This window comes from Tripterygium wilfordii, chromosome 13, assembly GCF_013401445.1.
Source record: "Tripterygium wilfordii isolate XIE 37 chromosome 13, ASM1340144v1, whole genome shotgun sequence".
Lineage (NCBI taxonomy): Eukaryota > Viridiplantae > Streptophyta > Magnoliopsida > Celastrales > Celastraceae > Tripterygium > Tripterygium wilfordii.
This window is the reverse complement of record NC_052244.1, coordinates 2,082,783-2,103,094: the sequence shown is the minus strand read 5'-3', so window position 1 is coordinate 2,103,094 and position 20,312 is coordinate 2,082,783. Positions and strand designations below refer to the sequence as shown.

The 20,312-nt window shown below is 37.7% G+C and overlaps 5 protein-coding genes across 5 annotated transcripts; 3 read left to right on the top strand and 2 right to left on the bottom strand.

The window, feature by feature from the left end:
* The first annotated feature begins 284 nt into the window (after positions 1-284).
* LOC120013484 (alpha carbonic anhydrase 1, chloroplastic) lies at positions 285-2,543 on the top strand. Its single transcript, XM_038865313.1, has 6 exons — positions 285-691; positions 823-1,037; positions 1,196-1,302; positions 1,753-1,855; positions 2,023-2,205; positions 2,305-2,543. The coding sequence occupies exons 1-6, from the start codon at positions 616-618 to the stop codon at positions 2,437-2,439; spliced, it is 819 nt and encodes a 272-aa protein (XP_038721241.1). The 5' UTR covers positions 285-615; the 3' UTR covers positions 2,440-2,543.
* Positions 2,544-3,997: 1,454 nt separating this feature from the next.
* Positions 3,998-5,313, bottom strand: LOC120013483. Its single transcript, XM_038865312.1, has one exon. It carries the CDS (start codon positions 5,157-5,159, stop codon positions 4,275-4,277), a length of 885 nt encoding a protein of 294 aa, XP_038721240.1. The 5' UTR covers positions 5,160-5,313; the 3' UTR covers positions 3,998-4,274.
* Positions 5,314-10,771: 5,458 nt separating this feature from the next.
* On the top strand, positions 10,772-12,266 carry LOC120013454. Its single transcript, XM_038865261.1, has one exon. The coding sequence runs from the start codon at positions 10,841-10,843 to the stop codon at positions 12,065-12,067; it is 1,227 nt and encodes a 408-aa protein (XP_038721189.1). The 5' UTR covers positions 10,772-10,840; the 3' UTR covers positions 12,068-12,266.
* A 289-nt stretch (positions 12,267-12,555) lies between these two features.
* Positions 12,556-15,635, bottom strand: LOC120012418 (subtilisin-like serine-protease S). Its single transcript, XM_038863843.1, has 10 exons — positions 15,513-15,635; positions 15,331-15,425; positions 15,154-15,251; positions 14,904-15,068; positions 14,710-14,818; positions 14,093-14,624; positions 13,910-14,010; positions 13,586-13,834; positions 13,189-13,508; positions 12,556-13,094 (listed from the first exon to the last, which is right to left on the bottom strand). The coding sequence occupies exons 1-10, from the start codon at positions 15,633-15,635 to the stop codon at positions 12,556-12,558; spliced, it is 2,331 nt and encodes a 776-aa protein (XP_038719771.1).
* A 1,955-nt stretch (positions 15,636-17,590) lies between these two features.
* LOC120013076 (putative pentatricopeptide repeat-containing protein At3g11460, mitochondrial) lies at positions 17,591-20,280 on the top strand. Its single transcript, XM_038864716.1, has one exon. The coding sequence runs from the start codon at positions 17,642-17,644 to the stop codon at positions 19,520-19,522; it is 1,881 nt and encodes a 626-aa protein (XP_038720644.1). The 5' UTR covers positions 17,591-17,641; the 3' UTR covers positions 19,523-20,280.
* The last annotated feature ends 32 nt before the right edge of the window (positions 20,281-20,312 follow it).

Sequence of the window (20,312 nt, the reverse complement as noted above, 5' to 3'; positions counted from 1 at the left end):
AATTATAGTAGTCTTTAGGAATATATAGTGAAGGCATATGCATGTACACTTCACTAATTATTGCAATATATTTTCTTGAAATGACTGGATGAAAATTTCCAATTCCGTTATTATAATTCAGTGATACCTTTCCCCTCTTAGGCCATCATTGGAATTGTGGTGAAGACATAAGTGTATCAACCGACCTCCACAAATTTCATGTACAGTGGGAAAAGGTCCCAATGTATGCATTTGCTAAATACATGGATTTAAAGCAAGGCAAAAAAAAGGGAAGAATAAAAAAGTTATTTTGTTAACTTTACGGGTGAGGCTGTAATGAAAAGTTTTTATATGGTCAATTTTGTAACTGAAACTAACAGAATTCAACCATACAGATTAAAAAGAAACCACTGGGTGTATAAATAGATGGGGACATCCAATGATCCAAAGCTGTGCATTGAACACCAACAGATTCGAGAAAGGAGCTAAATTTAGGAGAAAGGTCTCCAAATATAGCTCCAATAGGTGTGGCCACAATTTGAGTCAGTTTTATGAGAGTAGTGCTGTATAAATAAAAACAAACCATTGTTAAGCTTTTGTTTTGTCAAGCTGAAAGGGTGTAAGTTCTGAGATCAAATGGCCTCTCCATTCTCTGTCTCTGTCCTTGCTATTGCGTTGCTGCTTGGTGTTGCCTCTGCATATGACCTTGAGAGTATGATTTCCCTCTCTGTCAAACATGCATTTTTATCGTGTTCAATGCCACTATATAATAGAGATGGCCTATTGGTATTTGTTTTCTTGATAACATATTGTTGAGATTTTTTGACATGATTGTGTATACAGGTCTTGAATCGATTAAGTTTGGATATACTGGTGCTGAGGGACCCGATTCCTGGGGAAGTTTGAGTCCACATTTTTCAGCCTGTTCATCTGGGAAGCTCCAGTCTCCTGTCAACATTCTGAAGAATGAAACAGTCAGTAATCGCAATCTGAAGCCCTTGACCAGGGCTTACAAACCTGCTAATGCTACTCTGGTCAACAATGGCTTCAACATTGGGGTTGGTTCCTAATTCACTTGTCTTTGTTTCTCTTCTGCTAGATACAATTAATGCATAAGAAAGTTGAACCATGTTTTACCTTCCTCATTTCTTTTCATTATTCTAAGACTGGAAACATGAAGATTATAAACAAGTATGCTTATGAATGTTTTATGCAGATACACTATGAACAAAATGTGGGAGTGTTGTTGGTAGATGGCAAAAATTACACCTTGAAGCAAATGCACTGGCATTGTCCTTCTGAGCACCAGATTAATGGAGAACAGTATGATCTCTCATCCCCTCTTATATTTTCAACATGTCTAAACAAAGTAATTTTTCCATGAATGTTGCTGCCCTATGATCTTTGCTTCTATAATCTTTCATGGATTGGCAAGAATTATGATTGCCAACCAAAACTGGTTTAAAAAGTTAAAAACAGGCCCAAATTTTTAGCCAACATTAGCCCTTACACGGGCTAGGCCCAAATCTTTGTCCAGAGTCTCATACCAATCAAAGCACCCAATGACCCTTGTTGGGCTAGATTTTTTTTTCGTAGCATAGAATCCACCCAGCTGTCCACAGGACAAATGACTAGTAAACCCCTGGACGCATGTAATATCCCGCAACCCCATGTTGGGCTAGATGATACAATGCAAGTTTTTTTTTTTTTTCACTTACCAAGTTACCAGGCACTGAACTTGGCCAATTCAGTTGACACTTGGAACATGTACAGATTCGCTGCTGAACTTCATTTGGTCCACCAGGACAACGACGGCAACTTTGCAGTTGTGGGAATCCTCTACTCCTATGGTAATGCAGATCCATTTGTCTCTAAGGTACTAATCGCTTGTCCATGTTTTCTGTGCTTGTCCATGTTTTCTGTGATATAAGTTCACATCTCACAACAATCTAAATCGTCAAATTAGAAAATCTTCATTGTCTTTGCTCCAGTAAATTGAGTTGTTGAATGTTGTTTCATCATGGTTTGGGATTGGAATTGCAGTTGAAGACTTCTTTGGATAAACTCGCGAACGAGCAGTGTGGAAGTGACGAAGAGGCACACGTTGCACTCGGCACCATCGACACTAAGCAGATTAGGAAAAACTCTCGCAAGTACTACAGATATATGGGTTCTCTCACAACTCCTCCATGCAGTGAGAATGTCATCTGGAACATCCTTGGCAAGGTAATTAGATTTAGACATGTCACTGCAACATAATCGGCAGCAAATATATGAAAATAAATAAGTCGTATGACAATGAAAAACATGTTTATATATATATAGGTGAGAACAATCTCAAAGGAGCAGGTGGAGGCACTAGAAGCTCCATTGGACTCGGTTTGCAAGAAGAATGCAAGGCCTCCACAGCAACTGAATGGGAGAAATATTGAGCTATATGATGAAACGGGCGACGACTAAATCATATCTCACCCACTAAACTGAATTAATCAATTTCCCTTCTGTGAAAGAAAAATGGAATGAGTTGCTTTTGTATTATTTCATCTTACATGTTATTATGTATATTAATTGTACCATCTCTATCTATTAATCCACCTGAAAAAAAATATTTAACTTGTCAATTCACTTCGAATCTTCTTGAACTCACTGTAGCAATGTCTGAAAACAAGGGCAATGCCTTCCTTTTTCATTTTCAGTTGCTGGGTCCACTAAACATGATGATCATTGTTGAACCTTTAATGACTGACTGGAGGTGTTCATTTGGCTGATAACAACTATGTTGATTTCTCCGTAATTTCTGCCTTATAACTTGTTAGTAATATTGATAATGCAATCAGACACCTTTGTTTCCTCCTGTTCTTCAATACCAGACACCTTGTTTTTTCAATAAGCAAACAAACAATTTCAATCACGATAAAGAATATGATCATTGCTAACAGGAATTTGATTAGTCTGAGAGGGAATTTGTGGGCATATTTTCCTGCTGCTTTTATGCCGTAAGTTTTACAAAACAAAACAAATTTTCCGCTGATAGGTTTGACATCATCTAGGTTTCAATCGTAAACCTAATTAGCTACTTCTAACCTCATAAATCAGTAGTTCAAACTTCAAACCGCACTCATAGGTATCGTATTTCCAATTTTTATAGGAACCTCTGTTCCAAAAACAATGGTATATCCAATGAATAGTTCAAATCGGACTCAAAGGTAGGACATTATTCATTTTTATAACAACCTCTGCGCATCAGAGAAAGTCGTATTCACAACTATGGCCCTTATGGGATGTAATGTATGAGACAAATGTATGCATTTGGATTAAGGTTGTATTTCATGGTTTCGATTCAACCATATATTCATGTATATCGTTTTCCTTCCGTCGAAAATCGATTTGACAGTAAAGGCGCTCATAACCTCGCCTCTATGCCTGCGCCCTGCGGTAATGATTCCTGTAATCCGCAACGTAAAATGGGTCAACAAAAGTGAACGAAACCCATACTGCAAAGCAATCTAAACATGTATGTACTATGTACACCCTATCAAGAGTCAATAATAACAATGTCCTAACAGCGACTCCTCACCTGCGAGGCTGTAACCCAACCCCACACGATAACGAAGAAAGGAATCATAACCACTTTGAGTGCACTCAAAATAAATGACTAAAGACAAGTGGGAAATTCTCTATCTTTAGGAGATTGGATTTACACGTTGGTTCCCAACACTCAAATCTTCAACTATATCTCCCACCAAATGAAGAAAAAAAAATATAATATATATATATATATACAAAAACCCCCATTTGTCTTCTCTTGCTATGAGGCAGACAGAAGAATTGCCATAACAGTGTTCTCGGTGTTTGAGTCACTCCATGCTTTGAAAACAACCAACATGTCTTATTATCCAAATGATCGAAACCCACCCTTGAATGGTTGAATTCCTTAACATTGTTTTGTTTTATTGCTTTTTGAAGGGGGATTTGAATTCTGATCATCAAGGTGATACACACCATCTTCACCATTTCAACTAGTAACGCAGGTGTCGTAACATTGTTTTATTAGGTGGTGCTGGTTCATACAATAATATATACACAGCCTAGCTCCTTCCAAATACAATCGCAAAACATATTTACAAGACGTATTCTCAAATTCTAGAAGAGGAAGGTCAAAAGAGAGCAAAAAACCGAAACAAAACAAGACCGGAAAAAAAACAAACAAAAAGGGCGATAACGGTAATTTACCACCGGCTTGGGTGAAATCTGTTAAACTGCTGCATGTGAGCCCAACGATCCAACGACCCGCTTCACGCCACGTCAACTACGGTGCCCCAAGACTCCGCTCTTCTACCAGACGTGAACCGTTTCATTCCGCCCAAACCAACCGGTTCAGCAACGTCATGCGCTCTGTCCAATGAGTTCCGTCTCGCCGGTGAGTCTATGTCGGAATCACCGGGTGGTAATCGGCTCCTAATATCAGTCGTTTTTGTCGCTGAGCCCTTTCTTGAAGGCGATACTCTATGTGACCCGTCTTTCGCTTTTTTGTCTCTACGAGAAGACCGGAAAATTGCTCGAAAACCTGCAAAGAATCTATCCCTTCGTCTCTCCGCCGGTTTTTCCTTACTGGATTGCAGTTCAGATTCCTTTTTCAACCCCCGTTCAGATGACTTCTGCCGATTCCTGAACCGACGGTTTCGATCTCTCTTGGATCTTACTCTTCCTATACAAGAAACCTTGGGCGAAGACGGCTCAACTAGCGAAGAGTCCGATTTAACGACGGATCCGGATCGCTTAGGGAACAGTCGAGTGTTTCCTTGTTTACAGTTCCTGCGGTTCTTCGTATCGGCATAATTCGGCTTTTGCGGCTTTGGTAGGGTAAAGATAGACGCTTTAGACTTCAAATTGTGAGAGAATCGTTGAGAACTGGAGTTCGATCCAGGGATCAAGTTCGGATTTAGGTTCGCGGAATGAGCGTTTCCTTTAGTGGAGTCCTTACGCTGGATGAAAGCGTTCCGATCAAACCAGTCAAGCTCTGCGTCCTTGGAAAGCCAGAATGATTCCGGCGGGAAATCCGGCGCCTCATCCGGCTTGTGATCGTCACCGGCGTGGGCTAGGGTTTCGCAGGTAATCTTACGGTCGCTGGATCCTCCGGCGCAGGCAGAAACTAGGGTTTCCAGATCCACCTGTGGCATCTTACGCTCAATAGGAACCGCCAGAGAGAATAAAGCTTCAAAGAGGGATGGGGGAGAGAGAGAGAGATGAGGCTTCGTGAAGGAAGTTTAGACAGGATGGTTTTATAGAAGACGTGTTTGTCAAATAATTTGGAGGGAGAATTCCAAATTCCAAGTTGTCGATTCTCTTTGCATAATCGCATTCGCCACTTTGCGAATAGCCGAGACAAAAATAAGGACGCGTCTTTCTTTTTTTTTTCTTTTTTTTTTGGGTCAAAAATCAAGATTGTTTTTGGGAAACGGCAGGATTAATAGATAAAGCTTCTACCATTTACTTGCTTGCAAAAATTGGGGGAGAGAGTAGTTGCATTATCAGAAAACGACAAGTGGGAGTAGTGGTAGTTGAGCACAAATAAAAAAAAAATCTACACCAAGTTTGTGTTTGTGCTGCTCGGATATGTTGATGTCTCAGTTGATCGAATTAGGGATCAGAAGATTTATGTTATGTCTCTGCACAAGTAGAAAATGTGAACGATTTGGGGTTCTTGATTCTGAAAATGTGAGCTTTGGGGTTTCCAAAGTGTTCCTCAAAGGGATTGCTCATACAATAAGACTAGTAAAATTAGAGCTCTCTCTTTAACTAATAGTGAATTGTGAAAATTGATAGACTTACCTGAGTGGAGGTCTCCTTTTATATGAATATTTTTGAATTATCGATTGCCCTTTATTGGGAACGAGATATATGAGGGTGAATCCCTTAAAGATCTCTTGGAGATTTCCTAGTAGATCTTCTTCTTTATCAATGATGAGCGCTCTGACCACCTAGGATTCCCGAGATCATGTCTGTTAGGTCACACCGAGGAGTAAAAGTTGAGGTGATATCTTGATTGACCGAGATGCTCACCTTCTATATGTGTGACGACACTTGTAAACATCTCATTGGAAGGGTATTTTTGATATTATCATAATTATTTTCCTTTTATCACTTGTTAGGTAGGTACGTTCAAGTCTCAGTATTGCAAAAGAGAATCATACATTCTTTTTAGGTTAGAACATTATACGTAAATGGTTCAACAACCATGCTTGACCAAATATGGCAAAATTCTTCTGCTCTACACAAAGTCCAATGAGACCACTAAATTAATCTTCCACAGTCCTTTTACCAGATCCGCTATATCTATAGTATGATCAAAATAATAATAATGTGTTTTATGAATCCATAATCATAGTTGTATGGTTGATGACCCATCGATCGAAACTTCCCAAAAAAAAAACAAACATACATTGATATTGTTATAATCTATAGTTTTGCTTTTTTTAAAAAAAATTCAAGACAGACATATATAATGATGGACTTATGTGTATATATTGTTTTTTTTTTTTTATGGTCGAAAAGTAATAGAGAGGAGGCGGCGCATATGGTTAGGTTTTATATTGGATGAGGTAGGAGGAATCTAATACAACCAATTAGCTTTACAAACAAACAAAAAAATGTTAGAAAAGACAGCTTATTTAATTGGATGAAGAATATTATTAGAGCTTTTGCAAAGGGAGATGGAGGCTTATATTAGTAAACATATATATATATATATTCACTAACTAGTTGCATACTCGCGCTTCGCGCGACACATAATTAATTTAAAAAATAAATATTTTTGATAATTTTTCGATACTTTATTACCATAATGAATAACAAAGCTTAAATTATAGAAAATGAAAATAATTATGAGATGAACAAATAACTACAATACATTTTTCTCAATATGTTAATAAATAATTTTCTAAGAATGAGCGAAAATTTGATGCATAAAGAAAAAATATGCTCAGAGTTTAACAATTATTTTTTGCGTTGGTTTTTTGAACAAAGTTGTAAAATAACTAAAAACATCTCATAAATTATAAATTCTATAGAAAATATAGCGCACCTTCTTTATCTCCTAATTTTTACATCTCATTTATTATTGCTTTTTATGTCAGCAAGCCACAATTTTTCATACTATGTCAATAAGCATATATAATATATAATTTGTTGTATTATGTATCTCACATTTGATTAAATTCTTCATTTGTATGATCATCCACTAAGGGATTATCTTATACGGGATCATTGGGATCATCCTCTATGAAATCTCCTAAGAATGCATCCTAAACTGGATCTTTTCCATCATCATTGGTTGTTGTTTGACAACTAATTCCATGATTTATAGGGACATATCGTTAGGAATTTTGTTGAAATTGTTCATTTTTCCCATGAAGTTTTTGTAGTATGTCCTAGAACTTTATTGTGATATTATATGTTTTTGTGTGTTATTTTATATTTATATTGTGAATATGTTTCATTTAAGCTTTTATCTTTTTGTTTTTATATGCAATTAATAGGTGATAATTGATATGACTATTTGTTGTATTATTAAATATCATTTTAAAATTATTTGTATATTATTAATTGTATGTGCTTGTGGGTCTTAAAGTTATTTAATATATTTAATTTTTTCTTTTGTTTTTTGTGTAGGTTTTTTTAGAGGCATCCACGAGAAGCCTTTTGGATCCTCCATTATATATATATAGATTGATGATTGATTCGGTGATAATTGGGGAAGATGGAGGCTTATATTAGTCGTTAACGTACAGTCTGGTTCATCGTCCATTAGATGTATTGAGACAAAAAAAATTAATTTTTCTGGAGTGAGATTTGTTATATCATTAATCTTGACCACAAAGCCTCAATCAACATGAATTAATTAAAACAAATTTAAAATAAAAGAATTAAATCAGGTGATGACATCGACACCCCTATTTTAAGGAGTAGGCCTTGAAACTAGGTGCCAAATACAGAGAGAACAACCAGTATGCCAAGAATCATTTGACGTACGTGTCGCGCGTCTTGTTTGATACGCTCACACACAGGATGTATGTGTATGCACACATATTACATATACATATAGACTTATTGTTTTTATAACCGAAGAATCACGCATCTCAACATACTTTTTGAATAATTGATGCCCTCCGCCTTCTGAATAATTGAGTGAACATAAACATCGAATTGAGAGGCCCACTCTTGTTAATATTATTCAACATGCGTGGATAATTAGGGCTCTTGAATTGTCTTGTATTGATTCTGCAACTAAATATAGCATCTACATTCAGTCAAGGCCGGCTGTACTCATGATGCCATGTCGTTTTATAAGGATTTGTATCGCTGACTCGATTCAGTGAGTCTAATTTGTACCATTTATGTATATTTGGACATTGACCATGATCACTTGTGGAAGATAAACAACTCATGTGCACAACAGTACAAAGTTTTCGTAGTGAAGTGAGATTTGGTACTGTCAAAATATACGTAGACTTTACTCTTATGTAACATATGAAGAAATTATTTTCAGTAATTGAATCAATGACCTTTAAGTTGTATTTCCGTAACTCTACCACTCATCATCACTTATTTTACCGGTAAAATTGGAGACATCTTTGTCCAGTATTAATTTGTAGAATGTTTCTCGAGAATGAGAATGTTCTTAATGATTCTGCGCATGCATGCTCGTAGAAGAGGATTCATTATCTCTATTAATATGATTGTATAGCTATATATATATATATATATTTCTTTTTTTTTTGGTAAAATGTGGCAGGCCAAGACCAGAAAAAAAAAAGTCAAAAAACCCTAATTTCATGCTTGAATTTTTTGAACAATTACACGTACACAAACGATTATTAGTGTAATATCCATCAATAATTAAATACTCGAAGTTATTTTCCTATTTTTTTTCAGTCCAACTAGACAAATTAAGCATAATTCAAACATTGAAAAATTAAAGTAAAAGAGAAATTGAAAATTAAAGAGTAGTCCAATTTCCACGTTCATACTAGTTGAACAAGACATAAAATTATAAAATAACACCCTCCGATGCTTTCTTTATAAAAAGAAAGGCAAGCCACCGCCGCCGCCCATATAAATTCTTAAGCTTCTAGAACTTGTAAATTGTTCATATATCCTTTTACTATTTATTGTGAACATACGCATAGTTTGATATTTGTGTCCATTAAAACTATGTGTCTAATGTTCGATTCTAATGAAAAACATATTTCTCAGTATTTAAAAAAAATATATAAAGAATGAGCTTTTTTATATAGATAATTAAAAGGTTTTTCCTTTCACTTTCAAAAAATCTCACACTAACATTCAAGGCGCATGAATCATGATTTTCTTCTTGTCCATACCATACAAACTTTATGGTTGTCAATTTTCGTAACTATATATTAATGTTAGGCTTCCCAACCCACTACAATGAAAAAGGAAAAGCAATTACTAGTGTTCATTAGACAATATTTTGTGTTATTCAATAGTTGCAAAAGTAGTGGTCCTCAACAGGATAAATCTAAATGAACAAACAAACAAGATGAAGTCTATGGATACATGGAATAATAACACTGTGTTCCACATTTGTTCATAAAAGTCAAATTTCAAATGCGCAAAAGAAGTGGTTGCTAATTTAATTCCTGAAAATAAATTTTTTTTTATATATTGTTTGAGGATAAAATTCGTGTATAAAAGTTATTTACCTTTAGACATAGAAATTATCATATAAGGACATAAAGTAACTGTATAAAATAAATATTTAAGTTTTAACTATTAATTGAAACATATGAGACCCAAACAACGAAATCTACTTGTCATCTCATTCACCTACATCCTTAAAAAATTATTTTTTTTAGAGTTTATAACCTTATTTTATACGTGAGAATTAATGATATATATATATATATTATATATATACATAAATTATCCTATATGAATCAAAAGTGTGAACTTAAAATGTGAACCACTCTTTTCATCATTGATGTGGAACATGTGAGTCTCAAAAACAGTGGTCTCCACTTGTCATTTAACTCATCCATACTCTTAAAAAGTGGTTCACACTTTTGGTTCAAATAGGAGAATTACTAATATACATAAATTCTCCTATGTGAACCAAAAATGTGAACCACTCTTTTCACATAAAAGGTGTCTAGAAGATCCCTCATCGATTACTTTCTCATATGCATTTTGGAAAAATGAAGTAATGAAAGTTAAATTTACAATTAAATAGGTCAATAAAGTGTTCTCACGATCTTCTTCTTTATTTCCACCTTATCCACTCCTCTTCATCTTTTCAATATTTTATTTTGCTATACTTTTTTAATTAATTGGTATTACTTCGTTTTTCAGGCTCTAAATATGGAATTTCGGAGTAAATATACATGATCCAACAGTAAAATATTTCATATTTTCTATTTATTATTTTTTGAGATTTTAAAAAAATATATATAATATCTAAAAAAATAAGAAAAATGAGGGGCTCCTCTTTCTCACAGAAGAGCAGCGCACCCACAATGCTTACTCAGGCACAAAATTGGACAAAAGAAGCCCCAATAACTTACTTCATAAATTGGGCCTGATTGTCAGTCTGGAAGAGTTTGGGCCAGATTGTTCATCGGCCCACATTCGCTAACGTAATGGCCTAATGGGACATTTCATTCCCTTTGGCCCGCCACGCCAGCCCGTACAGACATGCGGGATTCTTTTGCCAATATCAATGCCCATTCGAAAAAACAGACCGTTGGGGACCAAGTAACCGTTAAAAGTTCGAACATGAGTATTAACTTCCTGTCTCTTTCTGGCAAAATCCAAACACAAACAGAGAAACCCCACAAGATCGATGGGTTGCGTTTCGTCAAAACTCTTCAAGAAAGAGATCCACCGCGATATCCTCCTCAACAATGGCGGCGAGTGCGTGAACCACGTGGTGTCTCTCACTTCGACCACTTACGGTGCTCTCAAACTAGACAACAATCATGACCCGAAGAATCAGCCCATCAAAGATATTGTTGCAGAGCCCAAGAAGATGCAGAGATCGCCCCCGCGAGACGAGCCAGAGGTCATCAATGCCTGGGAACTCATGGGTGATCTTGAAGACGGAGTACCCATTTCGGTTGTAGCCAAAAAAAGCCCCAAATCGCTGGGTATACTTCGTGGGTTAGCGGATTTAGATGCTAGAAGTCCTTTGAAGTTCTTGAACCAGTTTGATTCTCCGAAGAAAGCGAAGAGATTTGGAGGTAAAGAGAACAAAGGTTGTGAAATTGGGGTTCACAAGAATGTGGGAGAGTCATATTTTACCCCAAAATCAAGCTCGAAAAAAGCAAAAAATTCTCCTGCGAATTCTGGCAGGGCAATGTTGAGATTGAGTTTTCCATTCAAAGGGTCTCCACTTGGGACCAGAACTGGAGGGTTTGGTAATGATTCCACGGTCGCATTGCGGAGAAGGAGTTTGACTCCCCTGTTTGATCCAGAGCTTGTTGCTTCATACGAGAGAGAATTGTCTCAAGAGGAAGAACAAATCAAGAGGATCATTTCACCATCACCCGGAATCCGAAAAGTGAAGAATACACGAGATTTGGAGTCTTTTCTCTGCCAATTCGAGCAAAAATGCCCGCCAGGTGGAGAAAATGCAGTTGTGATGTACACTACCACATTGAGAGGAATTAGAAAAACTTTTGAAGATTGCAACTGTGTCAGATCAATTATTGAATCGCATCAGATTCAGCTTTATGAGCGTGATATATCAATGGATTCAGGGTTCAAGGAGGAGTTAAGGACCTTAATGGGAACAAAGGAGGTGAAAGTTCCACTTGTGTTTGTGAAGGGAAGGCTACTTGGTGGAGTTGATCAAATAATTAAGTTGGAGGAGGAGGGAAAATTGGAAATCCTGTTCGAAGGGATCGCGAGAGCTGTCGCCGGGGGATGTGAAGGATGTGCAGGGATGAGGTTTGTTATGTGTACAGACTGCAATGGAAGCTGCAAAGTGCTTGATAATGAGCAAAAGAAGACATTGAGATGTGGTGAGTGCAATGAGAATGGCTTGATACATTGCCCTTTATGTTCTTGATTTCCATTGATTAACTTATTTGAGTGATTTTGAGAATAGCTGGAACATGAGAACTTCCTTTTAAATCTCTTTCTGTGTTTTCTGGGTAGGGATCTAAAGTGGGTTTTGGGCCTCCTGTGATACTAATTTGATGGCTTCCTTGTGTATTTCTGGATCAAGTCGTTCAATTTATCTTTCGGACAAGATAGTTTATCTGTAAGGAGAAGTTAAGTTTTTCTAGATACTATGATGCAGTGTGTCTTATGAATGAGGAGTGCTGCCAATATATCACATTATATAATACATAATAACCCAATAAGCAGTAGAAATAGAATCCACAGATATTCAAAACTGATTTTCTATTTATTTATGGACATAAGGAGGACTTTGAACAACTCTAAAACAAAGCTAACATAAAAAACCTTTGGTTCAGAAACTGAAAACTTAGACCAAACTCAAGAAAACTGTACAAAAGAAACTTATGCATAACTACTATTGATTATGTACCCCTAACCAACTTTAACTACAATAGGAGTCCTAACTTGATAGCGAGAACCGTCGGTCCACACCAGTTGTCCAAAGGCAAATCCTGTTCCCCATATCTGTGGTGCAAAACTCACAGCATAAGTTATGGTTTTATTACCAGTGAAGTCGAGAATTTTTGGTTCCACGTCGACAGTAACACCATAAGGCTGCTCAATGACCGGCTTGAAAACTTTAGGGCCATTGGTTTTTCCAACAAATGTGACTGTTCTCTTAACTGAGACTGGTCCTGTCATTTTTGTGACTGAAATTGAAGGTAGATTGACTTCGTAAGCTTGATGTGCTGGATTAGGACAATTCACTGGCTTTCCAACCATATTTTGAAGCTGATCTTCACTTAAGCCTTGTGTACATAGGAATATGATGGCATCATCGACGCCAAAATCGTAGACAAGTCCTGGATTTAGTGCATTATCAGGCTGTATGTGTCCTGAACCCATATCAAAAGGAGTCGCTTGGGCGTTGCCCGACTGGATATAGTTACCAGTATTATCTCTTCTTGTGGCTGAAAAAATGGTAACACAAGCTAATATGGTTTAAATAGAAAATGATAGAAATACTCGAACAGTAAACAAATAGTGTCTCAATAGGCAACCGACCTGTTGTCATAATCGCGGATTTAATTGCAGCAGGACTCCAGTTACTGTTTGCAGCTTTTACAATAGCAGCAATGCCACTAACATGAGGGGTAGCCATTGAGGTTCCAGAATCGAACTTATAATATATTTCGTTGGCTTTCATGTTTTGACCTTCAGGGATAGGATAAGCTGCTAGTATATTGTAACCTGGAGCTGTGATATCCGGCTTGAGAATGTCAGATTCCACGGGATTAGGACCTCTTGAAGAGAAGTAAGCCATCTTCGGTGCAGGTTTGACGCCAAGCGCTGTTTTTGTTCGTGAAATGGTAGCGGTTGGCTGACTGCAAATGGAGAACACAAATATTTTTAAGGATGATTTGGTAGACAGATTATGCAGAACAACAGTTTTGACACTTACTTGGTTGTCCTCATGTATGATACAAGCATCTGTCCTTCTGTTTGGCCGATTACGGAAATAGGAATTTCATAGGATTCATGGAATACGACATCATTATCAAGAGCAGTATCAATGATTATCACTCCTACACCACCAGCACTATGCACCGCCGATGTTTTAAGGCCTCTGGAATCTTTCTGGTCTGTCACATAACATATGACTATCCTTCCTTGAACTTGGTAAGGATTGAGTGTATTTTGTCCACAATAGCTGCAAAATTTTGTGAGTGAGGATACAAGGGAATGTAGTAAGAAGATCGCCAAGCAATGTGCAAGCCAAACTTACCTTGCTTGCTCCGGTGAAACTCCTTGAGCAGGTGCTTGCCCGGCAAATATAAGTCCATAGAAATCGTTCAAATCGTTATTGAAAATTGGTACTCCATGACCCTGAAAGATTCAGTTGTCAAAAAGCTTGCTATAGCAAATTCATTCATCTGTAAATGAAACTGAAGAATTGTAAGGTTGGTACCACTATCTTCTCTCCATCTCCGAGCGTCAAAACGTTTTGAAAAAATCTATCAGTAGTTGATGCAGCAACAGTGAGAACCCAAGGAACATTAGAGCTCGTAGTACCAAAGTCTCCGTCATTGCCTGCAGCAGCAACTGTGAGAATTCCTTTCTGGAAAGCAACGAAAGAGGCCGTCCCAACACAATCAGCTAGAAATGTCTTCGGAGAAGTTCCAACCGAGATAGTAATAACGTCGACATTATCAGCAGTAGCATCATCGAAAGCTTTCAAGATATCACCACAACTGCACTTGTTAAACCAGCAAATTTTGTAGACAGATACGCGAGCATTAGGCGCTCCTCCTTTGGCAACCAGGTCTGATTTATCAGCTACTTGAAGGTTTCCGACTTCATTTCCAACTGCTGTTGAAGCAGTATGAGTTCCATGGCCAAAATCATCTCTCGGTGATAAATAGACTAGTTTTCCAAATGACTCGAGAGGCCCATTTTCTTGCACAAATGATTGATAGTAAAAACGAGCACCGATAAATTTCCTGCAGTGCACAAAACTGGAGAAGTTAATAGCAGAACTAGCAAAATTAAACAAAGAACCTTAAAACACAAAGTTTGAAAGAGTACCGGTTACAGGCATTTGTGAACTGATCTGCTGGAGCGCACGATCCTTGAAAACGAGCAGGGACTGGAGTAAATCCATTGTCGTTGAAGCATGGAGCTTCAGGCCAAATACCTGACAAGTAACAAAAAATTAAGTACTCGATACATAAACATAGCTACTGATATACATAAAATATGTTCTTGGACTTCCAACTTACCGCTATCAAGATGACCGACAATTACATCTCTACTTCTGTCTTTACGAAGATGTTTGAAGATTCCTTGAGTGTATCCTCTTGAACCATCCATCATGAAGTCCCAGGACCTTGTTGTGGTGAGCTTGTAAGTCGTGCTTTCGAAAACCGACACTATTTCTGGTTTATCTGCAGAATTCAAATATCCCATAAATTTAGTGTCAAAAGAATTAAACCAGAAGAAGAAGAAGATTTACAAAGTCTAAACAATTACTTCTCAGTAGTTCAGCTTGTTCTGGTGTAATCATTGCTGAGAATCCCCTGAAGCTTCTGTGGTAATGGTGAACTACTGCACTCTTGGCACCTTCAATTCTGCACAAACAAATTAATCACAATTTTAGTACTCAAATCTTCAAAGCAAAACAAAACAAAAAATAAAACTTTGTATTACCCCAGATCATGAACTGAAGCAAGAATCTCATGATTGGCATTGATAACACTTTCCGAATCCGGAAACGAATGCACTCCCATGTACACAATGTAATGCTGTAAAATAACAATATATGTATGTCACTTCTCTGATGAACAAAAGATTTTCCATTAAGAACACAGTTTCAAATCACAATAAGAAACCTTCAGATTGGGGGATTCATGAGCAGTGGAGTTGGGAGAGGGGGATCCATGAACAGAAGAAGCAAAGATGAAGAATGAAAGAAGAAGAAGAAAAGCAGTGGCCTCCATTGGAAAATAAGTCATTGTGCAGAACTCTAGAACACAAGAGTGACTGATTGAGTGAGCGAGGTTGGTTTGTATGAGTATGTGATATTTATAGTGAAGAATGAGACATTTGAAAGGTAAGAGTTGCCTCCAAAAGTAATTAAAGATTTCTTATCAATACAAATTAAATCATTTGGGATTTTTTTTTCTATCTTAAAATTTTAAATTATGCTTTATCTTAATCCTCCATACTTTGCTTTATAATATTTGAATTTGTTTCTCTCGTTTATTGTTTAGTTTTATGTTTTATCTTGATCTCTGTTTTTGAATTTGCTTATCGTTTTTATTTCCCATAAGCATTTGAATTTGTTCATTTAGTTTTCTGTATATTTCTAAGGGTTGTCCTCCGGGTGGTGATACGAACGAATTCTTATTGGGCCAGGTCTGACTAGGCCGGATTTTACCTTAACAGGTTTGGGTCACGAGTGCCTTTTTTGGGATTTTTGGGTTGTCGGGTGACCCGACAACCCAGTAAGAAAATTATTTTATTTTAAAAAATATATTTTATGTGATTAATGTGGGTTTGTGACAATGGATTGGGTCTGTTAAGGATATCGGGTCACCCGAAACCCGATGATCTCTTAATAGGGTTACCAGGCGGGTCACTCCATTGTCCAAAAATACTGGGTTGGGCCCGACCCCGGTAGACACCTCTAATATTTCTCACCGGATTTCATCACATACAACCGCATGGACCAAGCCCAACTATATAGGCCCATTGGGAAGACCATAAGAGCGTATTTGGGGCCTGGGCCTTGGGCTTGTAAATTAAATTTTCAAGTAGGTTTTAGGTCCTTTAGGAGTAAAAATTAACCTAGAGACCCGTTTTGGGTTTACAATAATAGAGAATTTTTTTAAAAAAAAATTCAGCTATTGCAAATTATAGTACCAATTAACATACTTTGCCATATTTGAGTATCATTCACGAAATTTGTATGATGCAAAAGAGTTTTTATACTAATCATAATTTCAAGCATTAGTCAAAGTGTGTCACTAGCAACATGTATGACACTTAACCAAATATTTAATTGTTATACCTAATATGGGCTATGGGTCTATTCCAAGCAAGCTGGATCCCTACACGTATAATATAAGATTCACAAGACCGAATCTCAATCAATTCAACCTATCTAGCAAAGCAAGTTGAAAACTTCACCCATTCTAGTCCAGTCTCCAAGCTTGAATGGAATAATAAACGATCGTGGGCTTGTTAATCAGTTTAATTTAATGAACTTTTATTCAAAAAAAAAATGAACTTTTAGTCATAAACCTGTTGACTAGGTCAATACAGTTTTTAGCCCAGACTGTATACTATCATACTTTCTAGCACTAGTCCTCCAAAAAAAGGTATTGCACGGACAATTGAAAGTATTGACATATGTACATCTTGTCTTTGGCTTATCTTTTGATTTTAATCTTTTCATGACATCAAGAGAAAATTTGAATTTATTGTCTCTGATCTGCAACTTAGTAGCATTATCTTTAGAACTAATGTTACTGTTGTTTTATATTGTTACAAAATGTCTCTTAATAAAATGACAGGTCCATAACCAACAGAGTTGTTAATGAGGTCGTGTCTACAGTCTCTATTGCGGTGCGTGAGAAAATGTTTAAACAATCACGTCAACTAGAACCGCGTGAACTAAACTATTATTTGATCACGACATCATCGATGATGTTATTTTGTTATTTTCAATAATCATGTCATCCACGGTGATGTGACTTCCATATGTACAATAGTCACGTCACTTAGAGTGGCATGACTATTTTAAATACAGTCACGCCATCCTGAACGACATGGATAATTATTTTGATAAATATTTTCATCCGATAATTATATAGGTAATTATTTATGTTGAAATTGTCATTTTGGTAAAAAAAAACTCCAAAATCGCCTTGACTCGCTGAACGCACCGTTTGATGTTCTAGTTCTACCCGCCAAAAACATCAAACAAAGCCGTTGTCGTCTCCTATAGTCCAGAACTATGGGCGTCAAGCATAAACTGTACCAAATTCAAGGAAGTAAAATCACCTACAAAACCCCAGAAAGTCCATGGAACACTCGCTTAAGAGAGCTAGCGAACCAATCCCTCTTCACTCAAGCCCTTTCTCTATATCCCCAGATGCTCCGGTCTGGTGCTGCCCCCAATACCTTCACCTTCCCTTTCGCTCTCAAGTCCTGTGCCGCTCTCTCTCTCCCTATCTCCGGCAAGCAACTTCATTGCCACGTTGTCAAGACCGGATGCGAGCCTGAACCCTTTGTGCAAACTTCGTTGATTTCAATGTATTCTAAATGCCGATTGATTGATGATGGGCGCAAGGTGTTCGATAAAAACCCTCTGTCGGGTAAGTTGGCTGTCTGTTACAATGCTTTAATTTCTGGGTACACGTCCAATCTTCGAGTTCTTGATGCGCTCTTGTTGTTTGGTAAAATGCGAGAAATGGATGTGGAGGTTAATGCTGTTACGATGCTAGGTTTGGTCCCTTTATGTGGGTTGCCTGAGCGTTTGGGACTTGGGATGTCTCTTCATGGTTATAGTTTGAAGGTTTGTTTGGATATAGATACATCTGTTGGAAATTGTTTTCTAACAATGTATGCTAAATGTGGGTGTATCGATTACGCAAGGAATTTGTTTGATGAGATTCCCGAGAAGAGGTTGGTTACTTGGAATGCAATGATTAGCGGGTATTCGCAAAATGGACTTGCTAGCAATGTGTTAGACCTTTATGGGAAGATGGAAAGATCTGGGGTTTGTCCTGATCCTGTAACTCTCGTTGGGGTCTTATCATCTTGTGCACACCTTGGTGCCCGCTCTCTAGGCAAGAAAGTAGAACAGCTTATAGAGACTCGTGTGTTTGGTTCTAATCCATTTTTGGACAATGCCCTGATTAATATGTATGCTAGGTGTGGCAATCTAGTAAAGGCACGTGCCATTTTTGATGGAATGCCTGTCAAGAATGTAGTTTCCTGGACAGCAATCATAGGTGGCTACGGAACGCATGGGCATGGGGAGATTGCTGTGGACCTTTTTGACAAAATGATCAAAACTGCCATTAAACCTGATGGAGGAGCATTTGTAAGTGTATTGTCTGCTTGTAGCCATGCGGGACTGACTGATAAGGGCCTAAATTATTTTGCAATAATGAAGAAATATGGGCTGCAGCCAGGTCCAGAGCATTACTCTTGTGTGGTGGATCTTTTAGGTAGGGCAGGTCGTCTCAAAGAAGCTCGAGAGTTCATTGAATCAATGGAGGTGGAACCTGATGGGGCAGTGTGGGGAGCCCTTCTGGGTGCTTGTAAAATTCACAAAAATGTAGAGCTAGCAGAGTTAGCTTTTGAAAGAGTCATTGAGCTTGAACCCACAAATATTGGTTACTATGTGCTGCTATCTAATATATATTCTGAGGCAGAGGATCTTGCAGGGGTATTAAGGATTCGAGTGATGATGAGGGAGCGGAAGCTCAGAAAAGAGCCAGGGTGCAGCTATGTCGAACATAAAGGGAAAGTTCACCTGTTCTTGGCTGGGGATAGAAGACATCTCCAGACCAAGGAAATATATAAGATGTTGGATAAGCTAGAAAATTCAGTGAAGGGATTTGGAGTTTCTGAGAAGAACGAAAATGAAAAAAGAAAGGAAGAACTCGGTATGGGCGTGCACAGCGAAAAGTTGGCTGTGGCGTTCATGCTCTTAGTCACAGACCCAGGGACAGAGATCATTGTGATAAAAAATCTTAGGGTATGTGGAGACTGTCATATGTTCATAAAATTGGTAAGCAAGATTGTCGATCGTCGGTTTGTTGTTAGAGATGCAACCCGTTTCCATCATTTCAGCAATGGATTCTGTTCTTGCAAGGATTATTGGTAACACAAATTGAAGGTTGGCACATTTCTACATTGTCAAGCCCTTTGTTGACAATAAAGCAAGATCCTGGAATTAGTCTTGGGATAGCTGTGGTGATGCTGGAAGAATCTTTCACCGCTGACTCTGGGTTGCTCGATGCAATAAAGAGAGCAGGAGCATGGATTCTCTCAGAAATTTTCCTCCATTTCATAATGAGAACATTTATTTGGTTACCACTTGGTCTCTGGCCTGTCGAGGCAAAATTCATTAGAGAAATCACCATCCAGTTTGCATAATTGTCTGTGCTAGTGGACATGTGAATTAGGTGACTATGTTTCACAAATAAAGCGGTGAAATTAGCCCATGCTAGAGAACTCGGCCTGGGAGGAGATATTACATTATTGAATAAGCTAGAAAAGTCTTGGAGGAACTTGTGCATGTCAAAACTCGAAAGAGAATGGCAGAGGGGGAAGAATGAACCTTGAAGTGGAATGGCTAAAGAGGAACTAATAGGTGTGGAGGAGCCTGAGTCACGCAGCTGGTGAAATAATGCTCTTGATAACTTGAGTCAAAAGGACTTGCTCGACGTGAGAAGGCAAGTTCGAGGCCTCTCATTATGGACCTGATTGGCCATTCCAGATATCACTAGCATAATGTTTTGCCAAGAACTTGTGTCTGCATAACATATATTGCCAATGGTGGTCACTGAAAGGATTGATCTAAGGCCCTGTTTGGTTTCGATGTACTACAGTTGTAATAGGAATCCTATTATGCATAATCAGAATACCCTATTATGCATAATCAGAATACCAAG

Coding starts and splice junctions, on each gene's coding strand:
- LOC120013484 (XM_038865313.1), top strand. CDS start 616: ATGGCCTCTCCATTCTCTGTCTCTGTCCTTGCTATTGCGTTGCTGCTT. Junction 692..822: donor CTCTGCATATGACCTTGAGA/GTATGATTTCCC, acceptor TTGTGTATACAG/GTCTTGAATCGATTAAGTTT. Junction 2,206..2,304: donor TCTGGAACATCCTTGGCAAG/GTAATTAGATTT, acceptor ATATATATATAG/GTGAGAACAATCTCAAAGGA.
- LOC120013483 (XM_038865312.1), bottom strand. CDS start 5,159: ATGCCACAGGTGGATCTGGAAACCCTAGTTTCTGCCTGCGCCGGAGGA.
- LOC120013454 (XM_038865261.1), top strand. CDS start 10,841: ATGGGTTGCGTTTCGTCAAAACTCTTCAAGAAAGAGATCCACCGCGAT.
- LOC120012418 (XM_038863843.1), bottom strand. CDS start 15,635: ATGACTTATTTTCCAATGGAGGCCACTGCTTTTCTTCTTCTTCTTTCA. Junction 15,069..15,153: donor ACAAGCTGAACTACTGAGAA/GTAATTGTTTAG, acceptor TGAATTCTGCAG/ATAAACCAGAAATAGTGTCG. Junction 13,095..13,188: donor ATCCGCGATTATGACAACAG/GTCGGTTGCCTA, acceptor CCATTTTTTCAG/CCACAAGAAGAGATAATACT.
- LOC120013076 (XM_038864716.1), top strand. CDS start 17,642: ATGGGCGTCAAGCATAAACTGTACCAAATTCAAGGAAGTAAAATCACC.